The sequence below is a fragment of the Elephantulus edwardii genome, unplaced genomic scaffold (genome assembly GCF_000299155.1).
Source record: "Elephantulus edwardii isolate Elephantulus edwardi_28Jun2011 unplaced genomic scaffold, EleEdw1.0 scaffold00024, whole genome shotgun sequence".
Classification (NCBI taxonomy): domain Eukaryota; kingdom Metazoa; phylum Chordata; class Mammalia; order Macroscelidea; family Macroscelididae; genus Elephantulus; species Elephantulus edwardii.
In genome coordinates, this window is record NW_006399774.1 from 15,975,503 (window position 1) to 15,993,928 (window position 18,426).

An 18,426-nucleotide genomic window follows, 5' to 3' on the forward strand; every position below is an offset into this window, starting at 1 on the left:
GTCTGATCTGGGCTATTTACGTGCTATGCATCAGAGAGTTGGACAGTGAATAGGGATGATGGAAAGAGAATTGATGCCTTTGAGCTGTGGTGCTGGAGAAGTGTTGAATATACCATGGACTGCTAGGGGAACAAACAGGTTTGTCCTGGAGAGGTTGAAGCCAGAATGTTTCCTGGAGTCAAGGATTCTGAAGCTTCGTCTGACATATTTTGGGCATGTTGCAAGGAGGGACTGATCCTTGGAGAGGAACATCATGCTTGGGAGAGTGGAGGGGTGGCGAAGGAGAGGAAGACCCTCGATGAAATGGATCGATTCTGTGACTAGAGTGGTGGGAATAAGTGTGCTTAAGATGGCTAGGTTGGCACAGGATAGAAGAGTGTCTAGAGGTATTGTACATAGGGTTGCTATGAGTTGTAAGCGACTCGATGGCACGTAACAACAACAATGGGTTAAAACTCTTACCAAATTTAAACTCATAGTAAAATCATAATTTGCCTACTTGTCTGACCTCACCTTGAAATTCTCTCCAGCCTGAGAGCGGGTACTGGCATATTCACACTTCTGCCCACGTCCCTATGGTGTGTCTCCTGGAAAGGATGTGTAGTAATTTTTTTCACACACTGTACTGAACTATAATCTTGCCTCTGTAACTGGACTCTTAGCTTTGGAAGAAAAATTGCTACACAGCAACTAACACAGTGAATTTATGAAAATAAACTCTATTGCTTTCAATGCAAAGAGAAAATATATTTGAAGAATATTTCCCTGCCACAGGAGAAGGCTGGGCATCTCCTCCCCTGCGATTAACTGCCTCTGAAAACCCACTGGAGGGTCAGTTATGGGTCTGGGTCCCAACTCTGTGGTCCCAACTCAATAACAACAACAACAACAACAACTGTCTATCTATAAACAACAGGGAGCTCTGGTGGCCTAGTGGCAAAAAGTTGCACTTCAATCCCGAAGACACAAGGTTCAAATCCACCAGCTGCTCCGGAGAAGAAGGCTGGGCAGTCTCCTCACATGTGATTAACTGCGTCTGAAAACCCACCGAGGATCAGCCATAGGTTTCATCCTACTCAAAGGTACAGATCAACAGCAACAAGTCTATAAACAAAGTTTTGTGCTTCATTTTATGAAGCATTAATTCAAGATGATCATGACTGAGCTTATAGTCAAGAACTCAGAATAATAAGAGCAATAGCAATTACTCACTTGATGAAATTCAGCTATGAGGACCCTCGACCACTTTTACTTTGAAGCAGCAGGAGTTAAAACATTCTACTGTATGAGACTCAATGTGAACAAAGAATTGTGTAAAACGCAATGTGTACTAACTGTGTAAGCAAGCCAATATATTATTTTTTAAAAAAAGGACGATTGGGGACTTTAAAATAACTGCTGTATAATTTCTACGGATTACTTACAGTAAAGTTGTTAAAATTAAACAATATTAATCTGAAAAAATTTACTTACATGTTTGAGTCAATTATCACATGAAATCCTCAGGATTTTTGAGTTGACTCTCTGCACGCTTGAGTTCTTCATTCTGAATCTGAAATTGGGTAATCTGTTCCCAAGTTCTTTTTCCAACATGTAACTTAAAAACGGAATTTTATCATGGCCCCTGATCTCCTTTGTAGAGCTACCCTGACCAGAATAAGGCAATGATGGCTTCTTAATGACCAGCATCATGGGAAGATGAAGTATTGGTCTAAGAAGTCATCAATCACCTGCTTGAAGGATCAGAAGGGCGATTTCCTCGTGAGAAGCAGCCTTCATCGCCCTGCCCCATTACACTCTCATCTTTCCTCAATTCTCCCCACTCCATTAGCCTCCTGTGTATCTACTTAGGGCCATCGCAGAGTGACCTTCAGCGCCTAAGCCCTGCTTTTCCCACTAGGTCTCATCCACCAGCCCAATTGAAAGCTTCTGTGATGTTTACAAGGATATGTCATCTTTCTTTGCTCCAGTTCTCAGAATTTCATCTCTAAATCTATTTCAAATTCTCTCTATGCCAAATGCTATATTTTCTGGTAGAGCAGTATTTCTTCTCACCTAATCAAAAAGCTAGCGGTCTAGAAGAGTACCATCTTCCTAATTAATCCTAATACATTTCCTTAGGACTTTTTGCTTATTTGTCTTGTTTTTTTTGATTGTTATTTGGGGTTCTTTAACAGAACCTTAATAGAATTTTAAATTCAAATTTTTTCTAATATTTCTGCCTTTGGAATAAAGTTATGAAAAAAATCAGAAAATGAAGAAGTAACACTTTTGAAGACTCTAGGGATAATGAGTGAAAATTTCTCTTAGTATCTAAGCGCAGGTATGTGTGTTATATATGCACACACATCAAATGAGATAGAAGAAGTTCTGTTAGTTAAGTGCTAACTACTTTAGCTGTTAACCAAAAGGTCAGTAGTTCAAGTCCACCAGATGATCTGTGAGGTAAAGATGAGAAATCTCCTCACATGAAAATTTAGTCTCAAAAGCTGATGCTAGAGGGTTGCTATGATTTGAAAATGACAGAAAAACTGTGGGTGCTGTGCTGTTGTTATTAGAGATATAAATGATACAAAAGGAGGAGCTTCACTACTCATGTAGAAATTTGTGGAATGCAGTCAAAAGAACAATTTTCAATTATTTTAAAAACATATAATAAACACTAAATTGTGGCTAATACATGACATCACAAAATAAATGCAACGCTGTACTTGTGTGACTTCAATGTGAATACCAGTTATTGAGTATATGCAGATACACACTGATTTCAGATGCCTGGTTTCCTGTCCCTACAGGGTTTGTTATTTTTTTATTTCCAAATACCCTGTAACAGGCAGTAATGACTAATATCTTCATTTTCTACCAAGCCATGAAATGACCCATGAGAAAAGGGAATTTTTAAGTCACAGAGAAAGAAACTTTAAGTGAATTGAGGCAGGACTTTGGTTCCTCCAAAACATCCACCAATCGCTGCCCCAGAGTGACTTCTGAATCCTAGAGACCTTCCATTGAATTTCCAAGACTATACTTTAACGTGTTGTACTCTGGAGACTAAGATGCGTCTGATACAGGCCATGGTCTTCGCAATCACTTGTTATGCATCAGAGATTTGGGCAATGACCAAGGAGGATAGAAGGAGAATTGATGCCTTTGAGATGTGGTGCTGGAGTATTGAGAATACCATGGACTGCTAGGAAAATAAACAGGTTCATCCTGGAAAGGGTTAAACCGGGTGGCTCCTTGGAGGCAAGGATTCTGAAGCTCTGTCTAACATACTTTGGACATGTTGTGAGGAGAGACCGGTCCTTGGAGAAGGACATCATGCTTGGGAGGGTGGAGGGACAGCGCAAGAGGGGAAGGCCCTCTATGAGGTGGATTGATTCAGTGACTGGGATAATTGGGATGGGAGTGTCAGAGACAGTGCGATTGGCACAGGACAGAGCGGAGTTTAGGGCCGTTGTACATAGGGTCGCTATGAGTCGCAGGCGACTCGATGGCACATAACAACAACAATACATTGCCATTAATAGGGACTTTTGGTGGCTAAGTGGTAAGGAATTGTGCTACCTACTCAAAGGTACATAGTTCTAATCCAGCAGCTGTATTGTGAGGAAAAGGTGGGCAATTTCTTGCCATGTGATTTACTGCCTCTGAAAACCCACTGGAGAGTCAGCTTTGGGTTGGTTCTAACTCAACAGCACACACGACAAACTCCATCAACTGCAATGGGTGGGTACTGCCCATCCTTCTCTCAAGCACCTGGTCGATTTGACCCACTAGAGACTCTCAGTCTTAGGGTAAGCAGTGAACCTCACCAAGGATACACCACCAGAGCTTCCTACAAAGACCCCTCTTCCTCTCACTCTTACTGTATTTGAATCAGAAGTGACTTCTAGCTAACCAACTATTGGGTTGCAAGGCTCTAAACAGTATGGGAGGAGGTTGCCATAGGAACCACTGGTGGATTTAAGCCACTGAAGAGGTATGGCCTTCTGATTAGCATTACAGTGTCCTAGGAACTATCACAAGGTCCTTAAAACAATCTAACTCTCTATTCATGACTGTGGCATCAATCCTGACTCCTCCCATTGGGTCTCCAAAGTGCTAAACCTTTTTTTTTTAAAAAAAAAAATTAAATTATTAATTTTAATGAAAATTTACAGAGATTTTGGATTTCCATTCAATTATTGTTGCACTTTTCTCCCTGCCCACCCATCCCCTCCAGTTCATTCTTCTCTTTGAAAAGTAAAAGAAAAATTCTTTCATTGTTTTACAATCCGTGCCCCCCCAAAACCACTCCACCATGCAGCCTTCATTCTGGACTCCTGTCACGACAATAATATGTTATCATATATCCTTTTTAAACAGTTCTTTCTTATCTGTTTCAATGCAGTATACATAATTTATCCCATCATTCTGAGTCTCCCCCTAATCCCTACATCAGTCCCGTTTAACAACAGTGACACTATGCAGTATTCATCCTTTTGTGTCATCTGAGATATTTCACTCAGCATAATGTCCTCCAGGGTGACCCATTTTGAATAATATTTCATGAGTTCCTTGTTTTTTAGTGCTGCACAGTTTTCTATTGTGTGAATATACCACAACATTTCTATCCATAACTGCCACCCAAGCAGATATATGCACACCCATGTTTATCGTGGCTTTGTTCACAATAGCAAAGAGCTGGAAACAACCTAAGTGTGGTAAATCTTTTTAAGAGCAGACTATTCTCCCTTCTTCTAAGGAGTTTCTGCCGGAATGGATCAATGGCTTTTCTGTTACCAGCACACACTTTATGCTCTAAGCGACCAGAGCTCCTTGCTTTCCAAATCACTCTATAACCTGACAATTTTTTTCCCTAGTAGAATAATGTATTTTCAAGTTTAAATAAAAGTGGGTCTTTGTTTAACTTTGCAAAAGTTCCGTTAAATTGTATAATAAAGGTATCCATCTATTTTTTCTTTCCTTAATAATTCAAAACACACCAGGAAACTTTGGCATCAAGCTCTCCAAACTGGGTAGAAATGAGCTGTCTTTACGTCTGAATACTTGATGGGATTTTGAAAAATGCTATAAGGAGTTTCTAGTTTTTCACCCAAATTGCATGTCAGAAAACAGAGCCCATTTTGTCACACTTGGACATCATTCAATCACAGTGCGAGTTTGACTTCAAAGCTTTCGAAACTTCATTTTATCTAGAATTAAGAAAGGATGACTTCAGAGGACAGAGAAAGGGCAGAAAGAACATTTCCTTCAGGACAAATGGCCCAGTGGAGAGGATGGAAGTGGGTTCTTTCTCATTTGATTCCATTCTCCGCCCACGCAAGGCAGGGCGCTGCTGCCTTCGGACCTGGTGGAGGCTCTGGGAGAACTTCTTCTTGGGGGACGTGCTGCCAGAAGGCTTTCTAGAAGCCAGGAGAGTGAGAACTTCTCCTCACGTATTTTGGGCATGTGATCAGGAGGACCCAGGAGAAAGACATCATGCTTGGAAAAGTGGAAGATCCATGAAAATGGGAAGCCTCTCAACAAGACAGATTGACACAATGGGTACAACAATGAGTTCAAGTACAAATGGTGGGGATGGTGCAGGAATGGGCGGGGTTTAGTTACTATGGGCTGGGGTGTCCTTGACTGAATAATAATAACTGCAACGAACACAAAGAATAGGTTCTACAGCTACATATTTGGGAATGGCCCCAACTCTGGTCACATCTGTCTTCTATCAAAGCTTGTTTAACAGAATGTGCAGCCCTCACTCCTTTGACTTTACTCTGTGGCTGTCTTGGGGATATTTAACTAGTATTACCTCTTTTCTTTAGAAACAATGGGTGACCCTGGACGACATTATGCTGAGTGAGGTATCTCAGTCACAAAGGGACAAATGCTATATGGTGCCACTGTTGTAGAATGAGGCTAGCATTGGGATGGGGGAAAGACTGAGAAAAACTGGATGAAATATGTTTACGGCATTGAAGTCTATGGGGGAGAGAATAGTCTAAAAGTATTATATTTTAGGGCATTATTTTTATAGTAGGAGTATGCAATGAGGGTTGCAGAGTGGATTATATTTGGGGGTAGGGGGTGGTGCGGGGGGGATTGTGTACCAATGAGGGAGTTTTTCTTTTGCTTTTCAAGGAGAGGAGCAAATGGGGGGGGGCAGGGGGAGGGGGGAGGGGTTTGTGCGGGGAGAAGGGTGCAACAATGAATGAATGGAATTCCAAAATCTCTGTAGATGTTCATTGAAATGAAAAATAATCAAACTAAATTAATAAAAAGAAAATACATGCAGGAGATAGAGAGAGAGACATCCTGAAAAAAAAAAAAAAGCAAAATCCAAAAATCCTCCTTTTCCTTTATTATGAGATAATGGAAATTAATTATCTTTTTAATTTATACCAGAAAATCATCCCAAGAAATCCTGTGAGATTCACATGAGGACAATAATGAAAAAAGACCAAAGACGCACATCCCCCAGTGAAGATGGAAGCTTTAGGACAGGGCATGAATAAGAAACTTCGAGACATAATATATGTAAATGATCTATATATAAATCAAAATTGCTGCATAGCAGTGGACTCTTATTTACTCTTAATTTTGTTTTCATCAACATCTCCTGAGAAGATGCAATCAGAAATACAGATTATAAATATTAACTTTTATTCAAACTAATGTTCCAGCTGACATATACTGAGCACAACTATGGGACATGAAGAAAAGAAATTGCATGTCGAGTAAGTTGCAAAACTCTCCATTTATTATACTGAGTTTCAATAATTACGTGATTTAATCTCATTCAGGGGATAATTTTTAGCATCTAATTTCACCTCAAATAAAGAAGCTGTATTATAAGATCTTATTGAACTATTTCTGATAAGAGGAAACAACTATTTGTAAATAAGTCTGAATACCATTAAAATGAAATAAAGTGAAATGAAAATTAGAACATTTCATATGGGGTTTGAGGTAAATATCAGTTTGAAAAAAAATATGCATGCCACTCCTAAAGCAAGAAAACGGACTCCATTACCATGCAAAATGCATAAAATGACTTCAGTCATTTACTAATTTTATTGGGTGATTTGAAATTTCTTTCTTTCTCCTTAACCCCTTCTTTCTAAGTTTCAGATATGAGGAGGAAGGTGGGGTTTTGGAAGATCAGTAACAAAGTCTCCAATGTCACAGAAAAGAGCACATGAAGTTCAGTTCCCACTAATACACTCAAGCCAAGACACTGGCTAGGCTTCTGTATAATTTCCAGGCTAAGAGAGACTAAGGAACAAGGTTGGAAGGTTTGCTTTTAAAAATTCTGCGCAACTCTATGGCTCATAATGATCCATTCGGAAACGCACTTTGGAGATGTTTTATGACTGTTTTGTGCTATTTGGTGTATACGGGTCACCCCATATACTGAAGAGCTGGTCAGAGCCCAGTTGTCCACAGCAAGGATAAGATTATCTGGAAAAATTCACTCTCAAATAGTCTGATCAGGAAATGCTGGAATAAGGATTTGAGAGAAGGCCTTCTGGTATGTTAGGATCTCTGTGTGTACACCTAATAGAAATACAGAATACACCTCAGCTCATATTGCAACAACAGATAATATCTTTACTGAAACACAGTTTTCTAATGAGAGAAAAAGTGGTAAGACTACATCCTGTCAAAGGTAGAAAACTTGCAAACCCAGAAAAACACAGTGACTCCATCAAGTGTCAGCCTCTGTGCATTTAAATAATTAATCTCATCCTTATTTTTTATTAAAATAAACATTTAAGGTGGTAAATTCTTCTTTAACTATTAATATGTTTTACACTGACTTTGGCTGGATGCCTCTATTTAGTTCTTTTAACTGATTGGTGTATCAAACAATGATGTTTATGAGGTCTTTGTTTTGTTACAGATAGCTCAGTAACCCAATGTTCTAAACCATGATTAAATATTGAACTATTACAAATGTGTTTTGAAATGAAGTGTCTTTCTACTATTATTTCTTCTCGAAGCCAAATATTTTTACAATTCTCATTTCGTGTGCAATGTTTTTTGCCTCTTTAATCTCCATTTTTAAAAATAGTTTAAGATCAAATTTCTAAGATTTTTTCACCTGTGTCTTCTCTACTGTAAAATCTCCCAGATAAATTTCACAATTTGCTGTCATTTTTGATCCTAGAAATTCCATATGTGTACATCTGAGCTTGTATGCATACATTTACTCTTTAAATCTACTTGGAGATTTTGGAGAGTGATCATTTTTTTTAAAATCAGTTGATGTATTCCTTTTTCTGTTTAAAGCACATCAGCCCTATGAATTTCTCTCCCGGATAGTTTTCATTCCCTGCCTCCTCCAGTGTGAACTCCACTGGCTCCCATTCACGGTGGCAGTTGTGGGTATCTGTTCTGTGTGATATCTGATGGGTCCCTCTGCTTCCTGAAACATTCTCTGCAGGAATTAAGTGGGGATTGCTCTCAAAGTCCTGGACTCTGAAAAAAACCTGGCTTCATTTCAGATCTATATCTGTTACTCATGACCATGTTAACCAAACTTCTACACTAATTGTTGTTGATGTTGTTGTTATTTTTATGTTCCCCAGTGACTCATAGCAACCCTATGTACAAGAGTCCTAAACCTTGCACTATCCTGTGTCAACCTCATTGTCTCCGACACATTCACTCCCACTACCCCAATCACTGAATCAGTCCTTCTCATCGAGGGTCTTCCTCACCTGTGCTGTCCTTCCACTCTCCCAAACATGATGTCCCTCTCCAAGGACCGGTAACTACTTGCAACATGTCCAAAATATGTCAGATGAAGCTTCAGAATTCTTGACTCCAAGGAGCAGCCCAGCTTCACCTTCTCCAGGACAAACAGGTTTGCTCTCCTAGCAGTCCATGATATATTCAACACACTTCTCCAGCACCACAGCTCAAAGGCATCAATTCTCTTTCTTATCATCACAAGTCACTGTCCAGCTCTCCGATTCATAGCACACAACTGTGAAGACTATAGCCCAGATCAGGTGCACATTAGTCTCCAGCCTAATGTCATTGCTCTTCAGTACTCTGGAGAGGTAACTGACAGCTGACTTTGCCAATGCAATTCATCTATTGATTTCCTGGCTGCTGTTACCAAGGGTGTTGACTATGGAGCCAAGTAAACTAAAACTGTTAACTATCTCAGTCTCTTCACCATTCATACTGATGCTGCCAATACTTCTATTTGCCTTGAAAGTAAAATGAATCTCCTAATTTAGGTAAAAATTACTCAGTGCTTACAAATTTATGTGCAGAATGTTCCCTATATACCTACATTAAGGAACAGACCAGGCAAAAATGCCTACCATTCTTGTCTATGGTTGAGCTAAAGAACATTCAATGACCGCACTATACATCTGAAAAGACTCTACAATGTCCCAATCTTTTCCTCTGTGGGCTTCTGGCATAAAGTTCTAGCCAACAAGGTTTAGTTTTGCCCCTAAAGTTGCCTCAGAACACAGTGACCTCTCTGGAGTCCTGCTTAATCTTAAATAGCAGCATGTCCCACCTCCTTAATAGGTTTTTATCACCACCGTTATATTAAAATACATAGCATCATATTAAAATGTATGTTATTTGTTGTTGTTAAGTATCAAGTTGAGCAAGACTCATAATGACCCTATGAACAAAAGACCTGAACCCTATTCTGTATTGTCCTTTCTCTGAGTTCAGAGTGTTTCCAGAGTCATGCTGTTCAGGAAGTGAATTTCACTCCTGCTTCCAAGCCTGTCCTAACCTGGAGCTCCACCAAATACTAGCCACCATGAGTAACTATTATGGAATTTAGCACACCAGTGACACAATGTTCAGCATCACAGCAACCCCAAGTTATCTCAGTACAGCGAACTGACAGACCAGTGCTGTACCACTTGGCAGAATGTTCATCCCAAACATAATTAACACCAACTGACTTTTAAGTACCAAAGCCCTCCACCAGGTCCTACTGACTCTAAACAAGCAGCTTCCCACCCACAGCCCACTGTTAGCTAAATCCAGCGAATCCAGTCAGTTCACACACACTTGTGAATGAAATAAAAAAACAACCAGTCCACACCTGACCTTCAACCAACACAAAATATCCCCCCTTCTGGAATCCAACACTTCACACATCAGCCTCCTAGTATTTTATTTTATGTTAACTGAAAACATTTTGTAAGGTTATATAGTTTATCATGAATGTGTTCTAAACAATGCCTATTTAAATCAAACAAACACGCCAAGGCTATGATTCTCAACCCACCTAATACTAGGTCTGCCTTTTCTCAAAGGAAACAAAATCCTTAGGAAATATAGAACTGTGTATTCTGTTAGGAGAAAAACCTCTCCACTACCACCCAGGGGTAGAAGGACAGTCTGACTGTCAAGTATGGAACTGGACTTTCAAAGGACTCGCAGGTCTCTAAAGATGTGAAATGTTACATAGACCAGACAATGCAAGGCTAGATGGTTGGATGGGTAAACACACACACACACACACACACACACACGTGCGCACACGCACACACACACACCACACACACATGCACGCACACATATGCATGCTTCTATAAATTTCTTTGAAGACTAAGATTCCCCTACACAAAACATGGTCTTTTCAATCATCTCATATGCATGTTGTTGTTGTCATGTGCCGTTGACTCACCTGTGGCTCATAGCGACCCTATGTACAACAGCACTGAAGCCTGTCCTGTCCTGAGCCAGTCTCACTGACTCTGAGACAGATACCCCAGTTACTGTGTCAATCCGTCTCATCTGGGGTCTTCCTCTCTTGTGCTGTCTGTTGTTTATATACACATTAGAGACTAGAATACATTGAAAGGGACTGACACAGTGGCCACAACAATGGGCACAAGCATATTAACAGCTATTGTTAACAACTATTGTGGAGATGAAGCAGGGTGAGGACGTGTTTAGTTCTGCTGTACGCAGGTGCACTGAGTCATTACCTACTGACAGCATCTAACACACATCCATACAGACACACACACACGAAGGATATAAAATCACAGCAAGTACATTATAACATATGGGGTATCTCTGCACATGCACATTCATGCAATTATAGTTAAGATCTTAACCCTATAAAACATACACACTCTAAAGTCATCCCATTTGCTAGATAGAGCGGAGTGAAGGACATTGGCGAGCCTGCATTACCCTTCAGTATCTGTGAGACACATAGCATTTTTACTTTTCTTCAGAATTTCTTTGGCTCTTGATATGTGACAGCTTCACATCCACATCAGTCCGCCTTTGGCTCCCAGCTCTACTCTGATGGAGAATGATCATTTCACTGTGGCTGACTGCTGTCCTGTTATTTTTTTAAAATCCCATGGATTGGAGAGAACGCAGCTCTCGTGATTCTACTTCAAACACTGAGTCTGTGGCTTGTGTAGACTTTGTTTCTTACCTATTAACTGCCAACTGGCTGTGACAGTTTGTGAATGAATACTGACATTTGTGTTCACAATGAAACAGAATCTACAGCTCAGGAGATTATATATATCTCACACACAATTAGATTTGAGAAATCCAGAAATTTCATAGGTAAAAGTTGCAATGATAAAAAATTAAAACAAGGTTGTACATGTATGAGTGAGAGAATACATATTTACAAAATATTTTCAGACTTCTTTCATGAATATGTTCAGCACTAAACTGAAGGTAGATGTTTGCAAAAAGAGTTGATCAATGAGAGAGGAGATCAAACAGTACTATCCAAGTCACACTGCCAAACTCAGTAACCAACTATGATGTCAGCAAGCTGGGGGAGAAAGGTCTTAACTTGCATTTCCATTAAGCCAGAACCAACTTATAACTGAACCTCCAAAAAGTTTTTGAAAGCTGTAATTGCATGGGAGGAGAATGTTCATCTTTCTTACTTGAGAAATAGTGGAAAAAGAAAATGCAAATTTTAAGTTAAGTGGAATATATGTGTATAGTGTTACCACTTACAGAAAGGGAACCCATCTTCTCAGAGTTGGTTCTGACTCACGCCCATTCAGTGGTTTCAGAGGGTGATCTTTTATGGGAGGACATGGCCTATATTCCTCTGGTACAGAGTTAGTGGATTTGAACCACTGACTGTCTCGTTAGCAGCTCAACAATTTTATACTCTCCTCTTTGAAATCCAGGGTACCTGGGCGCATGTTCCAATATTGTCATCCATGACTTCATAGTGGCGAGGAAAGTGACAACCTGAAGCTGTCACACAGGAAGAGAGGTCAAAAGTGAGGTAACAGAGGAACAGTCCATGCACACACATGTGAACAAACATCTCTCTGTCTGCCTAGACACATATGTTTGAGTGGGTACTTACAGCTTTAGTCCCAGGACAGTCTGAAGACTGGCATTCACCATTCATCCGATTTGGAATTAAGACATCTTCCCAGCAAGAAGGGCCCTTTAAAGAAAAAGGGGGGAGCGGAAGATAAGACTTAGACACACCAATTGCAGCAGAAATTTTAAACCCTAACACATTTTCTAGAGACTCCAAGGACTTGAAATCTGCAGTTCATCCAACCCGAAGTCCCAACTTGATAAGGAAAGGAGGGAATGAACAGAAGAGCCAGCACAGCAAGGGTGGTGCCACTGTCTCCACACAACCCTGCCTGCAGGAGGGCATCTGCTGCCACCCGGGACCCCTTCCTGGCTGATAACGGTTGTGTGTGCTGTTTACACTATCCATTTAACACAGAGAAAACAAAACTCCTCACAAATAGACCAACATGACAAAAAAAAGAATAAATATTGATGCTGTGAAGGGTTTCTTTGTAATAGGATCCACAACCAACACCCACCACAGCACTAGTCAGGAAATAGAAGAACTATTTCAATTGCTAAATTGGGTGCAAAGACTTCTTTATGGAACTAAAGAGCAAAGAAGTCAGTGAAAAGACTAAGGTGTGCCTGGCCCAAGCAGTGATATTTTAATTTACTCCTGGGCTCTATGAGGAGAAATGTGGGGTCAGGATTGGTGGACGATTTATCAACAATCTGCGTTATGCGGATGACACAACCCTGCTTGCTGAAACTGAGGAGGACCTGAAGCACCTGCTGCAGAGTGTCAAGGACTGCAGCCTACAATATGGATTGAGGCTCAATGTCAAGAAGACAAAGATTCTCACCACTGGACCAATCGGCAGCATCAGGATGGATGGTAAAGAGATTGAGATTGTACACAGCTTTAGTTTGCTTGGCTCCATAGTCAACAGTCTTGGCACCAGCAGCCAGGAAATTAAAAGGCGCATTGCCATGGGAAAGTCTGCTGTTAGGGACCTCTCCAAAGTGCTGAAGAGCAGTGGTGTCTCTCTGGAGACTAAGGTGCATCTGATACAGGCCACAGTCTTCGCAATCACCTGTTATGCATCAGAGAGTTGGACAATGACCAAGGAGGATAGAAGGAGAACTGATGCCTTTGAGCTGTGGTGCTGGAGAAGAGTACTGAGAATACCATGGACTGCTAGGAAAACAAATACATTTGTCCTGGAGAGAGTTAAACCGGGTGGCTCCTTGGAGGCAAGGATTCTGAGGCTCCGTCTAACTTACTTTGGACATGTAGTGAGGAGAGACCGGTCCTTGGAGAGGGACATCATGCTTGGGAGGGTGGAGGGACGGCGCAGGAGAGGAAGGCCCTCTATGAGGTGGATTGATTCAGTGACTGGGATAATTGGGATGGGAGTGTCAGAGACAGTGCGATTGGCACAGGACAGAGCGGAGTTTAGGGCTGTTGTATGAGTCGCAGGCGACTCGACGGTACATAACAACAACAACAACAACCATATTCACATGAATGTTGAAAATGAAGGAAGATGGAGAAGAAACGATGCCTTTAAACTGTGAAGTTGCCAAATGCATTGGCTTTCCTACGGACTGCCAACCAACACAGCAGTCCTGGAACACGTGCGAGGTGGCAAGACTAAGTCTTATACATTGGGCATGTTATCAGGATGGGCTGGCCCCTCGATAAGGACATCCTGCTTGGAAGAGTAGTTGTGGAAAAAGAGGAAAACCTTTGCCAAGACAGATTGACATAAAGACAACAGTTAAATTCAGACAATGAAGAGTGTGAGGAAAAGGCGGGATCCAGCAGAGTTTTGATCTGTTGTCAGAAGGTCTGTATGCATCATGTCTGACCTGATGGTGTCCAAGGATGAGATTACGCCAGTAATGTGTTCATGCTAACATCACCTATATTTGCTTTCCTTCTGTGAATCTTAAATTTTCCATTTGCTGGTAGGACAGTGCCTGCATGACCAGACTCAGTGAAACACTGGACTATGACTCTCCAGACAGGAGATCAGGAGATAGAGGACACTGGGAAAGTCTATAGGCAGGGACCTCTACAAATTGTTGAGGAGCAATGATGTCAATTTGAGGACTAAGGTGTACCTGATTAAGCCATGGTGTTTTCAGTCACTTGCTGTGCCTCTGAGAACTGTACAATGACTAAGGATGTTAGAAGAATTGATACCTTTGAATTGTGCCATTGGATAAAAGTTTTGATGATTCCATGGACCACCAAATGAACAGAGATAGCTTGGAGAAGGTGTAGACAGAATGATCCTTGGAGGCAAAGATGATACAGCTTCATCTTACATACTATGAACATGTTGCAAGGAGAGATTATTTCTTGGAAAAGGACATCTTGCTTGGGAAGGTGGAGGGACAGTGAAGGAGAGGAAGACCCTCAATCAGGTGGATTAACACAGTGACTGTAGCAATGGGCTTGACTGTGTCAGATTGTGAGGATGGAACAGGGTGGGACAGTGGTCAGACCTGGGGTTCATAAGGTTGCTAAGTGCTGTCTCAACTCGATGGAACCTAACAGCATGGCTCTCCACTAAGCCTCTGGGGTAGACCACACCTCACGTGTTTGTGGAGGAATTGAGCTTGCTCTGTGTAACCCTCGTGAGCTCTTGGAGCCATCTGTAGGGTATGTGCTGCTCACCAAAGACCCAAGTGTCTGGTGGTTCCCTCCCCCAGTGGTTAGGAGGAAGAAGGAGGAGACAGTCTCCCCCCATTCTGAACTAAAGCCTCAGAAAACCCGCTGGATGCAACTGTGAGTCTAAAGTAACTCAAGGGCTGTAGTTGGCTCTTCGAGTGACGCTGGAGATGACGTTTCTCAGTGGATACGGCTGAGAGCTGGCAGCTGAAAGGCTGTAGTTGGAAGCCCCTGCTGCTGTGGGGGAGAAGACATGGATACAGTCTGCTTCCGTAAACATCACAGCCATGGAAGTCCCGCGTGGAAGCCCTACTCTATCCCGCTGGGTAGAAGTCAGTTGCAATCGACTCAAAGGCAGGGGAGATGCTTGGCTCTAATTTCATGTGATTCCGCTGGCAGGGGACGCTGGAAAACTTGTCCTTGGCCTCCTCCAAGCATCTGTCTCATCTCTTGTTCATCTTAATGTTTCCTCTCTGTGCTCTTCTCTCAGTGAATCTTCATGTGGGTAAAACCACAAGAAAAAATCTTTGGAGTTGATCAAGTTAAGTAGAGTTGGAAGCTGGAAGTAAGAAGAGGTCCTGAGGATCCCGATACAGTGAAATGAGGTCAGCTATCTAAGGACTGGCCTCCTAGCCACACAAAGGATGAGGACGCCTCAGGAAGCTCACATCCCCTGTGAAGAAGACCACACTCTTTCTAAATGTGGAGCTTAGATTGACAATCTCATTATAATCATAACAATGTATATATTTCTCTGCACTTCAACTTGAGACTCAGTCATTTGGAAATGGACAGATTTCAATGATGGCAGGCAGCCGAATGCATTATTCCGCCTGGGTAATACGGAAGTAGAGGTAAATACGTTAGGAACAGAACGACCAAAGTGGGGCCATGGAGCAGAGAAGGGGCGAGATAAGCTATCAACTTTGCAGGCTACTGATTTTTATCAGAAAGCCCCATGTGTTTGCTTTTTACAATGTGCTTCTGATCACCCGCTCAAAGTAACAAATTTATTGAAATAAAGGTGAAGTAAACAAATTAACTACCAGGTGAAGTAAATAAATGAACTACCAGGGCTCTATTAGAACATAAAACCACGGTGGCTTGCGTGATGCTGTGTGGATACAAGCTGTGCCACAGGTATTCTGAATTCAAGAACTTCTTTATTCTGAATTCCAAGCTTTGTAATTGAACCCATATAAAATAAAATTATTTAAAAACCCCAAGTAAACAATAAAATTTTAAAAAGTCGCTATCAATAAAAAAAAGGTCATGGCAGTCACGTTTCAGAGAAGCTTCCATATGAAGATAGACTTGGAAGATGATGTAATTTTGAAAATTCTTGTAATCTATACTTGGACCAGGAGGCAGTCACTAGAGGAGGGCAAGAAAACACTGCCCAGCATAATAATAATAATAATAATAATAATAATAATAATAATAATAATAATAATAATAATAAAAGGAGTGCATCAGGGATGCATGTGCCCTATTTCCACACTTTTTCAATTCATATGTAGAAAAGATTATTCAGAGGGATGGACTTTATAAGGAGGAATGTGGCATTAGGATTGGAAGAATATTCATCAAAAATCTGTGTTATGCAAATGACACAATTTGCTTGCTGAAACTCAGGAAGGCCTAAAGCTTTGTAGCAGAAGGTCAAGGATTGCAGTCTTCAATATGGATTGAAGTTCAATATCAAGAAGGCAAATATTCTTACCACTGAACAAACTGGCAACATCATGACAGAAAGGAAAGAGACTGAGATTAACAATTTCATCTTGTGTGGGTCTAACATCAAGCACCAGCAGTCAGATCAAATCAAAACACAAACTGTATTGAAAAAATATGTTCTCAGGCACCTCTTCAGAGTATTAAAGAGCAATGATGTCAATTGAGAAAATAAGGTGCACCTGATACAAGCCACGGTCTTTGCAATTACTTGCTGGGCATCAGAGAGTTGGATAATGACTAAGGATGACAGAAGCAGCATTGATGCCTTTGAGTTGTGATGCTGGAGAAGAGTGCTGAACATTCATCTTTGGGCTGCCAAGAGAACAAACTTTGTCTCATCTATTTTGGACATGTTACCAGGAGGGACCAGCTCTTGGAGAAGGACATCATGCTTGGAAGCTTGGAAGGGACAGTGCAAAAGAACAAGAGCCTGGAGGAGATGAATTGAGAGTAACCCGGTTAGGTGTGTCAGAGAGTGCAGGACTGGCTCAGGCTAGGACCGGGTTCAGAGCTATTCCGCATAGGGATGCTACGAGTCATGGGCAACTTGATGGCACGTGACAACAACGTGCATTTGTGTTGTTTTGTACGATCGAGCCAGAACTGGCCCTCCAGATAATTTTCAGAGGCAGTAAATCATTCAGGACAGGAACTGTCCATCCTCTCGTGGAACAGCTAGTGGGTCTGAACTGTGCACCTTTGGGGCTGCAGCACAGCTTCTGAGCACTAGGCCGTCACAGAAGGCAGCACTGCTGGTGCTGAGAAAGCCACACAGTAGCTACAATGTTTGCATTCATTATTGCAGGGTCCTTCATCTCGTTGAGAATCTTCGTTGATTTTGGGGGGTTTATTCTCTGACTTTCTACCTGAACAAGCATGACATTCTTCTCGGGGAACTGGCGTCTTAAGATAACACGTCCAGAGCGTTTCAGAAGATATTTCTTCTTCCTCACATCTAAGGAGCATTTCGGCTATACACATGCCCAGATATATTTGTTCTTCGGACAATCCACGGAATATTGAATATTCTGAAAACGATCCAGGGAAAAAGCTACAGATAACGACGGAGTATTTTTCAGTCTAGCTCTGGAAGACGAGTTCCCTAGGTTAGAGGACTCCAATGTGAGTGAGATGAACAGCTAAGCACGTGAAAACAAGCGAAAAGTTGGAAAGCTCTAGTGGCCTAGTGGCAAGAGGCTGGGTTGCCATCGTAAAGGTACACGGTTTGAATTCACCAGCTGCTCCATGGGAGAACAATGGGCAGTCTCCTCCTGTGCGATGTTTTGATTTTGAAAACCTGCCGAAGGCTCAGTTATGGGTCAGTTCTGACTCAATGGCAAAGAACAACAACAAGAGGAGTGCCTCTGAAGACAAGCTATGTGGTCTGGTTTCAGAAGGTCACAGCTCCCTGGAGGACATTATGCTGAGTGAAATATCTTAGTCACAACAGGACAAATACTGCATAGTGCCACTGTTGTAGAATGGGATTGACATTGGGGCTGGGGAGAGACTGAGAAAGATGGGGTAAATGATGTACACTGCCTTGAAACAGATGAGGGAGAGAACTGTTTAAAAGGGATATATGATTAGGTATTATTGTCATGACAGGAGTCCAGAACAAAGGCTGCATAGTGGAGTCAACTTGGGGGGAGGGATTGTATAACAATGAAAGAATATTTCTTTTACTTTTCAAAGAGAAGAGTGAACTGGGTCGG

General features: G+C 41.5%; 1 protein-coding gene across 1 annotated transcript in view; it reads right to left on the reverse strand.

The window, feature by feature from the left end:
• Positions 1-18,426, reverse strand: part of PARK2 (parkin RBR E3 ubiquitin protein ligase) — a 1,426,764-nt gene that overhangs the window by 843,272 nt on the left and 565,066 nt on the right. Inside the window, exon 5 of the mRNA XM_006882824.1 lies at positions 12,350-12,433. Coding sequence (XP_006882886.1) covers positions 12,350-12,433 — 84 coding nt within the window. The remainder of the gene's footprint in view (positions 1-12,349; positions 12,434-18,426) is intronic.